Source organism: Balearica regulorum, chromosome 9 (assembly GCF_011004875.1).
Source record: "Balearica regulorum gibbericeps isolate bBalReg1 chromosome 9, bBalReg1.pri, whole genome shotgun sequence".
In the NCBI taxonomy this organism is placed as follows: Eukaryota; Metazoa; Chordata; class Aves; order Gruiformes; family Gruidae; genus Balearica; species Balearica regulorum.
In genome coordinates, this window is record NC_046192.1 from 28,972,661 (window position 1) to 28,986,199 (window position 13,539).

General features: G+C 44.1%; 2 protein-coding genes across 4 annotated transcripts in view; one reads left to right on the forward strand and one right to left on the reverse strand.

Annotated features, from left to right (window-relative positions):
• Positions 1 to 13,539, reverse strand: part of MED12L (mediator complex subunit 12L) — a 149,625-nt gene that overhangs the window by 107,387 nt on the left and 28,699 nt on the right. Inside the window, exons 11-15 of one of the 2 annotated variants that reach the window (XM_075761762.1) lie at positions 10,477 to 10,608; positions 9,197 to 9,323; positions 7,050 to 7,264; positions 5,830 to 5,934; positions 4,691 to 4,867 (exon numbers count right to left, since the gene is read on the reverse strand). In XM_075761762.1, coding sequence (XP_075617877.1) covers positions 4,691 to 4,867; positions 5,830 to 5,934; positions 7,050 to 7,264; positions 9,197 to 9,323; positions 10,477 to 10,608 — 756 coding nt within the window. The remainder of the gene's footprint in view (positions 1 to 4,690; positions 4,868 to 5,829; positions 5,935 to 7,049; positions 7,265 to 9,196; positions 9,324 to 10,476; positions 10,609 to 13,539) is intronic. The other variant, XM_075761763.1, reaches the window with a different exon arrangement.
• On the forward strand, positions 218 to 3,534 carry GPR171 (G protein-coupled receptor 171). Of its 2 annotated transcripts, none has more exons than XM_075761770.1 (2): positions 218 to 452; positions 1,627 to 3,534. In XM_075761770.1, exon 2 carries the CDS (start codon positions 1,946 to 1,948, stop codon positions 2,909 to 2,911), a length of 966 nt encoding a protein of 321 aa, XP_075617885.1. In that variant the 5' UTR covers positions 218 to 452; positions 1,627 to 1,945; the 3' UTR covers positions 2,912 to 3,534. The 2 variants fall into 2 exon arrangements, with proteins under 2 accessions (XP_075617885.1, XP_075617884.1); XM_075761769.1 differs by having other exon boundaries at positions 1,897 to 3,534.

Here is a 13,539-nt window from a genome sequence, read left to right on the forward strand (position 1 = left end):
CCATCTTCCCTCCACAAAACTGTATTTTGAATTGCAATAATCGTAATAATCCACGCTACTGGCACACCAACATGTCTAATTCTGCTCTTTCACAGCCATTTTTCTCCCTGTCGTTCTCTATTCCGGCCGCGTGCAGAAGGGCACTGCCCCGGTGCTCATCCCACTGGGCTCCTGTCGAGAACCAGCAGAGAGAGGTCACTCCAGGCTGTTCCGTGAACGCTTACGTTTTTCTGTCACCTCTCTTTTAGGTAACTTCCGTGTGGTTTAGCTATTTGAATGCTGGTTTTAACTGCGTCAATCAGCACATTTAAAAACCACAGACACCTTTCAAAAAACCAAAGACACAGCCAGAGGAAAAGATTAACACGCTATTGGGCTGCGAGAGCAGTCGCCGAGAGACACCCGACCTTTGCAGACTAATGCTCAGAAGACCCCAGAGACCCCTAAGACAGGTACGTGCTTCTAGTCTTTGCCTGTTCCAGCCTATCTAGATCTCCGTAAATATCCAGACCGACATATTAGCCGTGCCAAACGCACAGAAAGTCAGGCTCAAGTATTTAGCAAAACAGCCTTTGCTTCGCCCGTAGTCAGCATTACTCAGCTGCCGTCACGCCGTACCCTCGGCGGCTCCAGCTCCAGCACTACTCCAGGGCGCAGTCGGCCGGGCTGCCTCGCCACCCCGGGGCTTCCCAGCGCAGGAAGCTCCCACCGCCTCGGCGGGGAGCCCAGCAGCTCCCTCAGCGCCGCGTGCCCCTCGCCCACGCCGCGCCTACCCAAGCTTAATTGGGCTCCCTTACCTGTCCCTTACCAGACAACAGCGACCACCTGCAGAAAGCCAACTGCAAGAAACAAACTGCTTTTCCCCCCATTTTACATCATTGGAGTGTCTGCAATCATTTTGGTTTATAAATTATGCACAGCTGGATACATGTTTTACAGCCGGATACATATTTTACAGCAGAAAATAAATGTGCAAATGCAGTAGTTCTCTTATTTGTATATTAAAATTAGGAACAATATAGCAAAATAAAAAAGTGTTTCAGTCTGATGCTATTCAAGACAAAAATGTATTGGTTTTCATTCCACAAAATTCTCACGAACATGCCTCCTTTCCCACAGACATTCTATGCAGCAGTCTGACTGTAGCAAACAAACAAACAAAAAAAACCCCCTTGGTCATGGAGTAGTTAAAATAATATTTAATAATATTTAGTTACAATAAAACTGAAATTTTCTGCTTTTCTTCCCTGGAATTTCTAGTGAAGCCTAAAAAGGAAGCAAGCAAAATTACTGAATAGCTGGTTCTTCAAAATCTGCTTTTTCTAAAGGCTTCATCAAAACGTGATTAATTTATCCTCTGTTCAAGTAGGAAGAGAGAGAAGTTTGCAAAAACTTAGAACGGTTTAGAACTATTTGCTCATCTGACGTATCCGCATCTTGGTTTGACAGCGCATTAAGTTCAAAACTCCTAATACATTTTTATAGAATGAGACTACTGCAAATATTATGCTTTTTCTAGGCATAGTTTCAATTGTTCAAAAGTTATGAAGTTTTAATATGACCGTTGTTAACCAGATGTTTAAACAGATTCAAATCTTTTTCTTTCATGTTTTGGCTGGTTGGAAGAGGAGGGTTTGAACCAAACACTCCCTCAGAAAGACTGCTCTAGTGGAAGAGTTTCTCAGACGTCTATATGCTTTCAGGAACAAATCCTAATACATTTCCAAACTTTCTACAAAGCCCTCTTGAATATCTCTGAAGGAGCATGAGGAGAGAAAAAAGTATTTCCTCCTAATTGCATTTTTTCCATGAAATTAATCAAACAAAATTCTCAGAGTAACTACTGTTGTTCGGGAAAAGCTGATGTCATTGCTGTCGTCTTGGTTCTTTTTGTAGGTTCTTGGTATCGCCTAGCAGCAAAACCACCTTGCACAAGAAGTTTACAATGTCAAGCAATGTTTCACAATGCCATTTCAGTAAAGAACTGGAACCTTTTACCTATTTTTACTACTTCATTTTTCTTATGGGATTTATTGGAAGTTGTTTCGCATTATGGGCATTCACACAAAGAGATCAGAAACAGAAGTGTATGAGCATCTATTTAATTAACCTCTTAACAGCAGATTTTTTGTTGACTTTGGCATTGCCAGTAAAGATTGTTGTTGACCTAGGAGTTGCGTCCTGGAAGCTGAGAATATTCCACTGTCAAGTTACAGCCTGTTTCATCTACCTGAACATGTATTTATCAATTATATTTTTGGGATTCGTAAGCATGGATCGTTGCCTTCAGCTAATGCACAGTTATAAGATCTACCGCATTCAAGAGCCTGGATTTGCCAAGATGTTGTCTGCAGTCGTATGGACAATGGTTCTCCTTATAACAGTGCCTAACATGGCCATTCCAATAAAAACTATTGAGGAAAGACCTGGTGCAGGATGCATCGATTTCAAAACAAAATTTGGAAGAGACTGGCACGTGTTTACTAATTTCATATGCACAGCAATATTCCTGAATTTTTCAGCTGTGATACTGATTTCCAATTTCCTTGTTGTTAGACAACTCTACCGAAACAAATACAGCGAGAGTTACGCAAACGCGAAGAAAGCCCTCATCAACATACTGCTCGTAACTGCTGGCTACCTGCTGTGTTTCGTTCCATACCACATTGTTCGTATCCCCTACACCTTGAGCCAAAGCGATACCATAACCAGCTGCTCTCTGAAACAAGCTCTCTTTAAAGCTAAAGAATCTACCTTGCTGTTTGCAGTATCAAACCTCTGTTTTGACCCTATTCTCTATTACCATCTTTCCAAATCATTCAGATTGAAGTTTACTGAGACTTTTGCAGCACCCAAAGAGGCAAAGATTTCCACAGACACAGAGGCTGAACAGCAGATGCAACAATACTGATTCTAAAATACACCAGAGAGCATGCAAACCTGTTGTGCAAGCAGCCGTTGTGCAGTCGCAAGCGTGGCCACCACAGTCAACACCACTCCTGCTGAACCGTAAGCCCAAGCAGAAGGAAAATACCTGAACAATACCAATCGCTTCGTTAGAGGTTCACATAGTAGGTCTGCAGCAAAATGTTCGATCCTGCCTCTGAGAAACAGCTCAATGCACGAGCGGTGACCTACCGGGGTCAGCAACACTGAGGAATACAACCTGTTCAGACGGACTCGAACATACCTTACAACTATTTATGGTAAACACCGAAACTCACCTTCTCTAAGTTAAATATTGTATACTTACTATATTAAATGACTTGGTGCAATCAAGTGAAGAGATTATTTAATAGCAGTTCTTCAGCTGTGAAGTTTTCATGTATACAATTAACCCAAAAGCATTTCAGAGGGCATTATTTACTCCAGAAACTGATTTTAAGGTGCACTCATTAAAAAAAAAAAAATTTGTATCTGCTTACATGACACCTGCAGTTTTTATAAATAAATTTCTTGCTCTTGCCAAGTTCCATTGCTTTTCCTTGCTGCTGCTTCAATGAATATGAAAAAAGCTAACATGTTATTACAGAAAATGCAAGGAAATTTTAAAATTAAGATAAAAAGTATAAATAACTGGTGTGTTCTCTTTGCTTGTTTTTTTTTAATAAAAAATGTATAAAACAGCAACTAAGATTATTAATATTCTAATTTACAATTACTGCCAAAAATAATGCATATGTAGACTAATCAATAAGCAAAATTTAAAAATCAATTTGCATAGGCAAAATCCAGCTGCCTGGATTATCTCCATCTGTAAATCGAAAATATTTCAGAAACAAAACCAAGTCAAGTTATCTTTTTTCTAATCCTTAAAATGGGCAAAACATAAATCAAACTTTAAGCAAGCATTCAAAATAGTCCTGAACAGAAATAGCTCCTTCAGTATTCTCATAACAATTCACCTGCAATAAATCAGAACCAAAACTTTGTGGAGTAAGAAATTTAAAGCAAAGCAAGCTGGTTATCACATCACACTCTTACATGACACTTCCTGTATTGACAGGATTTAATATTTTTTAAAAAGATATCATTGTTGTTTAAAGAAAAATAAAAATACTAATTCTTGAGTAGATACATTCCCATTCCAGACTTGTTCAGTATTTAGGCCCTTTTTCCAGCACAGCAGAAAACATGAGAAGTCATCTGAATGAGGGTTTGGGATCAGGAATGCTATTCATGGGGCTTGCTTCAGTTCCCATGAGCCTACAGACAAACACAGCAGCAGCAGCCACCAAAAATCCACGCTAGAAACAGCAAGGAGTGGGTGGGAGGAAATGACACCATTCTGTCCCTTACGTTTCACAAGGATCCCTTTAGATAGCTTGGTACTCATCCCTCTGGCACTCTACAATATCGAGTTTTCAATTTACTAACCTTTTATCGGACCCTGGAAGGTGGTGGTTTCATTGCGGCGCCCGTCTCCTTAACCCGAGCAAGCCGGCACGCAGTGCTATACCTCTCGGGCGTTCTGCCAGCCGAGCCCCTTCGATGAAACAAGATGCCCGCGCGCTGCACTAGAGCCCCCCGCCGCGCACAGCGCGCACGCTGGCAGCAACAGCGTCACGAGAGCCCTCGGGCCGAGGGCACCCAGCCCAGCTCTCTTCAGACACCGGGCTTTTCTTCCTTTAGGAGCTTTGCTATGACATCAGGCAGAACCGCCGCGCGCACCAGCGCAGAGGTCACTCACCAGAGGTATAGGGAAATGTGTCGCGTACTGCAAATGGCGGAGGAGGTCATAGTTGGATGGAAAAATCAGTTCGCTCAGTCTTTCCCTCTTGACTGACTTCTCGCTGGTAACTGAAATTCTTCTGTCTAAAGAAGAGTTCACGTTCTCACAAGACTCCCCAGGCATCGGAGAAAAAATCTAAGTCATGTAAAACAAATGTTTAAGGTAAGTGTAACCTCTAGCTTTTGAAATTCAGCAATTGCATTCAGAGATACGATTTCATTCTTGCTTACAGTTACTTTTTAAACATCTGAGGTTTTTCAAAGATAGGCAAAGCAAGGGCAATCATAATCAAGCCTGAAATTTAAGACACATATACACATTATATCTCTATGCATACCTCCATTGTTATTAGACAACTTTTAAGCTAGTGGTATTCAGTCAGGAAAAAAAAGCATTATGATTCAGAGCAATCTCCATACTTCTTATGCTGCTGTGACACAGAAACCGAGGCCACTGCAGTGACTGAAGGAAAATAATGAAAAGGGTAAAGTGGGAGGTGACACCAACATGACAGATGTCAGGGAGCACCAGGGGTCCCGCTGTCCTGCCAGTGGATCTGCACGGACAGGTCTGGGCACAGGAGTCCACGCGGATGCAGAACGAGGACCAGTGCAAAGGAAGAAACTAGGAGATTCAAGAGTAACACAGAATCAGGCTAAAACAGAGGGGAAGCAGATTTGGAAGACAGGGCCAAAACACAGAACAGTCACTTGAAAAGGAAGCAGTATCAGTTTGGGGTTCCTCAATGTCACAGAAGTGGGTAAATCTGCGTATTTGTTCATGCTTAACTGTAACACACAGCACTCTGAATATGCTGGAGGCAAGGGGGAGGAAGGGAAGGAGGGAGAGAGGAGCGCGAGTGCATGCAGGTGCACAACCAGGGGAAGCACAGAAGAGCAGAGCTGTCAGACAGCAGAGATGCAGAGCGAGGTGACGATGTGCCGACACAGAAGGCAGCAGGGACTGGATGCCACAGGCCATCGGCTGTCAATGGAAACAGCAAGAGGGTGCTAAGGGCATGGAGAAACATTCAGTGGCAGCAGCAAGCAGCAGATGCAGGCATCAAAGGCATGCAGAAGATCAAAAGTTAAACCTACTGGAAATTCCGAACCAAAATCTGCCTTAAAGTCACTCTTGTCTACATCATCAAAAATACTAGCGGCTCCTGAGTCAATGCCCATGTGTTCCATAATACTATGATCCTAATAATTGCCAGAGAGAAAAAACAAACATCAGTTGCATTTTATTGAAGATCTATTTCACTGATCACAGGTAAACCCAAGCATCCCATCTACGTAAGAATTAGAAAAAGTACTGATGGTAGGAAGTTTTCAGATACTGACTTTTAAATCTTTATGGTAAGCCCTAATTCACAAACGTTATTTCTCAAGCCTAAATCCACAAAAGCACTGGAAAGGGCAAGAGCCAAAGGAGCAAACAAAACTCTACAGTATCTCCCCGTGAGCAGTTCTGCTCCAGGGACACGTACAGAACGGGAAGCTGACTCTTGTTCCTTCCCAGGATTTGTTTCCACTTGTAGAAACCCTCTGTATTCCAGAGTAAATCTGGCCATCAGACTGACATCAGAGATACAGAAAAGAAGTTAAAAAGAAGCGTAAGAGGATGCTTTAGCTGGCCACAGGCTCCACGTGGATGGTGCAGCAGAACAACAGGCTGCATCTCACCACACAAGTACAAATGTGGTCTGCAGTCTTCCATTTAAAATTGCCTTCCTCTTGCAACAGTTTTAGAAAAGGTTATGAACTGCTCATCTGACGGAAGACTCGGGACCACGGCTGGACTGTGCACGTACGAGCCATGAGGTCTGGTTTACAGCCATGAGCCGGTGGCTGTGCGGCACGCAGGAAGCTCCTGATGGTCTGCGAGCAGGTTACCAGGCTCGCACCGCTCACGCCTGCACTGTGACAGCACGCCCCACGCTACGCAGAGGATGTGGGGCTTACCCCACCGACTCCTCCTCCTTAAAGCTCTCCCTTCTCATCACTGAAGCAAATCTGCAAATAAGCTTTTCCACTGGTACATTTAGAAGTCTACACTGTGCCTTTTTGTTCATCCCGAGTTACTGAGATCACCAGAGAACTCTCAGTTCAGTATATTTGCAGCAAACCAGCAATATTTACAGCTATATACAAGAATGAAGCTAACGAATCACTTTCAGTCTTCCCAAAGAGAAAGAGACAAGGAGACACAGATTATAAAACTTAATATCTCATGTCTGAAACACTAATGCTTTGGTGAGAATCTACATTTAATGAAACGGAGTAGCAAACATGGGAGAAACAGCACAAAGTGTTACCTCCAGTTTCGCATCATGATCCTTAGAATAGCGCTCATCCACAGTTTCCCCATTAGGTGAACGTGGTCTCGTAGTTGCAGTGATTGACAAGTCTCCCCGCGATATTAAAGTGCACATGTATGCATCATGGGAGAAAACATCATGCCGAGTGAACTCAGAAAAAAGCAGCACCAAATTCACAAACTCTGTCTTCTCATGGTCACTATTTGGGTCAGCTACCCCCCCCAAAAAAAAAAAAAAAAAAAGTTAGATTGTAGTTTTGATTTTTGTAAGTATTTGGCTTTCAACTATCCAAACTGCAACCCCCGGCAAATTCATTTTAAATGCCAATAAAAACGTCTCAGGCATCCTGCGCAGATTCCCCAACTCATTCACAGGCTTTGCTGTCAGCTCCAGCCGTGCGGCAGCACTGGGTTCCAGAGCATCCCACCACCCCGCACACCGGCCCCAGCTGGGGAGCACCAGCAGCTCAGTACAGTGTCCAAATACTCCCAAGGATTAAAAAGAGGGGAGAAGGAGGCAAGGGCGTTCCTTGTGTGAAAAAAAATTACAGCCGAAGCTTTGGAATGTAACAGATCACCCCATGGTTGTCCTTTCCTCCCAAATTCTATTACTATAGTGAACGTTACTGTCTTATCTATAGTACTTTTGTATTCTTAACACAGAACCTTTTAAAATATTTTCAGAGAAATCAAGATCTCTGTGTGCCAGGCCTCCAAGATGTAAAAGCACTATTTTATTAAGGTTTGATAATGTATTTTATGTAATAAACGTGCTCACACACATTAGGAAGAAGTTTATTAAAATAAATGCATGTTATTTTGCGGTGACAAAGCAAAGCCTAGAGAAATACAACATATAAAATGTTGTTATTAAGTGTTCATTTGTCACAGGTATATTTAATTTGACTTGTTCTGTAACACAGAGAGGTTTGCAGTTAGCAGAAAATAGCTCTACACCACGCCAGCTCTATTGGGCAACAAAATCTCCAGCTACAGAACTACCAAATCCAAATCATCCGCGCTTATTTAAAAGCAAACGGTGCTTTACAAGTTCAAATGAGTTCAACACAGCGCTGTTTCTCTTCAGAAACCCTGGCTGCCCTGCAGCACAGAGGCAGTACCAGGCAGGCCGCGGTGCCCCACCGCGAGGCGTGCGGAGCGGTGCCCGGCTGGAGGGCATGGTAAAACACACTCCTGCAGAGCAGGCCATCCGCCCGCCTCCACAAGACGGCGGTTACACGCCTTTCATTTCTGGAGACGCAGAAGCTCAACCACCGTAAAAACAATACAATACTGCAAAAGTCACCCGACGCTCGACAATACCACAGAACATTTCAAGCAAGGAGCACGTTCCCCAGCTGCTCTCCCTGCCCTGCCTCGCACGGCTCCCCGCGTGGAGGAGGACCAGACTGCCTTTGAAACAAGCACGTCAGAAACACGAGTCTAAATAACACAAATAGTTTGGATGGTTTACTGAAACCAGGGTCATCGCTGGCAGGAAAACAGAGCACTGCCAATACCTCAGAGCCTGTAACAAATTTTTACAGAGTTTCTCCTTTTTAGGATGTTGAGAGTTTTCAGTATCATGTTGCAAACCACTTAAAAGTCCCTTCAACTTAAGGGCATCTGGGGGGGGGGGGGGGGAATACTCCAGATACCAGAAACAGGAGCTACAATATCAGGCAGTTTTATTGACCAAGACACTTCAGAGAGCAATCTACAATGAACAAAGATCCATTTTTCAATCCACCTATTCGTCAGCTAACAGCTTTCAACTTTAACGCTTGTGTGTAATTTCCAAGTCAGTCACTTTGAACGTGGATGTGTCAAAAACAGGCGAGTGTTTGATGTTAAACATGTGTGCAAATATTTTCCCCAAATCTCTCACAGCTTAAACAGAAATAAACGTAGTTTCTGCCAATTTTCCTTTTGTGAAAAGAAATAAATAAAAATCACAGAAAGATCCCATAACAAGGCAGGAGACTTAAAAAATAAATAAATAAATTGAAAATGTGCATACAAAAATAGAGCAGGTAATCACGGAAACTGTGAAACACCCACCACAGCAAAAGAACAACTTCAGCAGCCAGAGAGCAGACTAGTTGCTTCTGACCTACTCTGGAACACAAATTAGTTAATACTCACATAACGAGGGAGCTTGCGTATCTAAAAACCTTAGCAGGACATTCTGAAAAACGGGAAGACTGGAACCAGTCAAGGAGGCTGAAGACAGAGATTCCTTTTCATCTAGGACTTCAGATTCACCACATCTCTGCACAGTTAAATAAGTTAAAAAAAAACATATATCTACACACAAATGCATATAATATACCCACAATTTGCATCTGAGGCAACTGTATGTGTGATTGTTTCCTACCACTTCATAAAATCCAGAGTTGCTCTAGAATGACAGGTTTTTTCCCATTACCTAGTTTGGTTATTTCTAAGGTATTTTATTTAATCACTTTGGATTACTTATTGAATGCCTGAGACATGTACCATCATCTGCAACGACATGGTTTCATACAAAAGCAAAAATTTAAGATACAGATTCCGGGACCAATGTGAATACAAAAGTTAACTCCTCTTGTTTGTGTAAATGACACTAAATATAATAAAACCCAGGGCAAACATCTCTGCCGCGAGTGGACTGTGGTGGGAGCGAGGCAGTAACAGCACAGTAATCTCCCTTACCCCTAATGAATGGTTTGCACTGAGGAGCGGACAAAGCAGAGGCGCTTTGGAAAGCGAAAATCCTTTTGCACCCCACGCTGTCTGTATGTCTGTCTGCACAGATGCACTGCTGAAAGCGCTCATCTGCCAGCCCCACGCCCAGGCTGCACAGACACCACGCACCGCCATCCTAGGGACCCTCTTTTCTAGGAAAAATAACCTAAATGGAACAGCCATCCCGTAAGAACTGCCTGCCGGCAGGTGAAGCCAAGACAAGGCTGCTCCGGGCTAGCAGAAGCACCGCCGACGCAGAGAGCTGCGGCACGGCCGCGGGGCACACGCTGCCTCTGTGCAATCCTTCCCAGAGAGCAGGTTCAGCACTGCTGCAGTGTCAGGGAGGAGCATCAGCTTATGCAGGCTGGAGTACGATCTTTGCAGAGCACAGACAGACAAACAACAGTTTACATCAAAGATGTCACTACAGCATCCTGCTTCTCCAGTGGAACATTCATTTCCCCTGAAAACAAAAGGAATTCTGCAGAATGCAAGATGTGAAGTCCCACTCGGATTTTGCCTCAAAATGGACTGTCGTTCGGAACGCTCCCCAAGCCCCCCACCAGGAGCACGCACACCCACCCACCCCCTCAACTGTGTTGTTTTGTAACGAGTAGAGATTAACGTGATGTTTACTCAGAAATACCTTACTTTTTAAGCGTATTGTTCAGGCTATTCTAGAAGTAGAAATAACTTACTTCTGCTTCAATTTCTGCTTGCCTCTTCTCCAGGAGTTTGGCTACAGCCATGGCCCTGTGCTTACCAGACCTTTTACAGCTCACAGCCCATTCACAAAGCAGCGTTACCACAGCTTCGTCGTTCGGGGCTACCTGTTCAGTGCGAGAGCAGAGACAGAAAACCATTTCACCCACGCAGTCAACAGGCTTATTTCTGAGCAAACAGCTTACGGCAAGCAATGTTCTGAGGAATGAAAACAAAAGCTGGTTTTTGTTTTTTAGTGCTGGCAGATGTACACGTTTGCTTTATTTGTAGTCTTTTCAAATTCAACATAATCTGGAAGCAAGAGACAGAAATCTCAGTTTTCACACTGCTGTTACTCAAATCAAAATTTTCCTTTATCATGACGTTGCTTCACAAAAACAGAAAGGGGTGATCTGCTTTACGAGCAAGAGAAACAGGAAAAGCATACCGCACAGAGCCTCTCAACCCAATTAACCACACAGAAGTTATGCTTTCCTTACATTAATTCTTCCAAACCTCCTCTGTCTGTTTCCAGACCATTATTCACATCCCACTGACACATTAAAAAAACAAACCAAACTAAAAAACCCTAACCTCAAAAGGGGTGTCTATCACATAATCAAGGTCAAAAAAACTCCCAAAAGGCTCAATTTCTGACTTGTGCTTGCCTAACACAGACATTTTAAGAAACAGTACAAGTCTTCAGAAAATCCCTATTTACAGAATAGCAATGGGATATAGTATGCTTACATCTGCTGAGCATTCATCTAATCTCTGCTTCCACCAACACCCACATTTTGGAAGTATTTTTTTCTTGTGCGCTGCTGAACCTCCTCGCTCCTGCCCAAGCTGGCTCCCAGCCCTAACACTTAAACATAAGACCGACCTGCAAATTACACAGATGTGATTTTTTCTTCTTTCCCCCAGATTAGTGGACACTACACTTAGAAGCAAACATTAGAGGGGCTTGAGTCAAGCACAGCACCCTCAAAGCGAATACGTTTTCCAGAGCAACTAGGGATTACAGACCCATCAGCACAAAGTTACTGCTTCAAAGCCATCTCAATCACCTCCTCAAAAAACACAAAGCCAACGGTGTGCTAAACAAGGCTGGTGTGTACGTGCACACACCTCATGCAGAGAAGTCTCCTGTAAGTACACTTCAATGGGCCGGAGACACTACATGCCATGGGGTGGGGGGAGTGGAGAGAAGGGGAAAATGCTTCTCTGCTACCCAAAGGAAGTGACATGGTAACATCACCACTGCTGTGGTTAGACGCAGTCAGCAACAACAGAAGGATGGATACCATGTGTTTTTGAAGGCGGTGCAGAACTGTAAGAGTCTGATCTTCACACTGACTTTCTGCTAACGAGGGAAGCCATGCCAACAAAAAACCCAAGTGCTTCTGTATCGCAAGTAGGAGACCCCAGCTCAGAGCCGAGGCGAAGCGCGTCAGGTCACTCGTGCCCTGAAGCTGCGCCCATGCTGCCTCACATCCTGCGGCATCCCAGGGACGGCATCCCGGCACCTTCCTCGCCCTCCTTCTTACAGGGAATGGCACCTCGCCCACAACGGCCGAGCAGCTTATCTTCTCGAGCAAGGAGCAGGCGATGCTCCTACAACTGAACCCTCCAGAAAAGTAAGGAGGGAAAGCCTTGAAGGGGTGAGGCCACGGGGCACTAGTGCTGACGGCCAGAGCTCACCGTGCTAAGGCAAACACAGAGAGGGAAATCCTGGCAAGGGACGTTTAAAGGAAGACTTACCTGGGGTACTTCTGAAGGAAAAAACGGCTATAAAAGTCTTACTACATGCTTTTTTTCTGGCCTAAAGAAAAGGGCTTAGGTTGTTTTGGGAAATGTCAAATCGTAGAAGAAGAAAGCAAATTTTTTGGCTTTCAGTTATTTTCCACTTGAGAGAAATGAGGGTGCTTTTCCTCCAAGGAATACGCACACTGTACAAACACCACCAGCACGCAGGCGCACACCAGGACACGTATATTCATGTGCACATGTACAAACATTTCCTTCAGACGCTGCCTGAGACACTAAGCCAAGAACATCATCTTGTTACTGAGCTGTCCTCAGAGCTCCACTCAACCACACCTCGCACTGAAAAGCAAAACCTCCGGCGCCTCAAGCTGGTGAGCTAACCACTTCCACGGCCGCTGCCCAAGGGAACAGATGTTGAAGCCTTATGACAAATGTGAAAACGGCCCAAAGTAAAACTCTGGTGACATATACAAGCACAGACACGAACAAAATTCAAACCAAATTTCACGTGCCTGTGGTTTTGGAGTCTTAGCAAGTATTATTTGTAACTCAGTGCATGTGCCAAGTGCTTACCTCTGGCCACTACGAACACAATACTGAGCAGTCCCCGACGGCCATCGCTCTGGCTAGTGAGCTGGGAGCACTGTGCCCGCAGCAAGCCCAGGGAGCAGGCACACTGGGGAGGAGGTCATACGAGACCGACCCACCTCACGGTGGGCTCCCACGTCCCCCGGAGCCTGCGCACCCCCGGGTAACAAAGCCAGACGCCAGAAGGCCACAAGCATTTGTTACGAGACGTGCTGTCTGTACGTACGGGTTGTAATTAACAGGATACATCGTTTGAACTGCACACCCAACTGTCCACGATCGAGGGCTAAGGCTTATTTACCCAAGCACATTTCTTTCAGAGATTCTATGTTTGGTTGGTGTTTTTCAATCTTTCATGAAGCTCCCTGACATTACGTGCAGTGGAAACTGAATACCGTTGTGATTAACACCGAGTTGTACACTTACAGTTTTAGGAATTAAAGATTATATAAATTACTCATTTGACAGCCCAAAGAAAAGAGAAAACCTAGGGCAATCTGATCCTTTTCTGTTAAAGCTGAATGTTGTTTCAGTTTTTCCAAGAAATGCTGTGAATCCTTACTTTTGAACAGCACTTCGACATGTAGCTCTGTACTAAAATTCTTTTAGCAAAAGAGATAAATAAAGGACAGACATTTGCACTTCACAAGAACGTAACATGAAATTATCCTGGTCAGGACCGCATTGAGGTCCACCTAAGT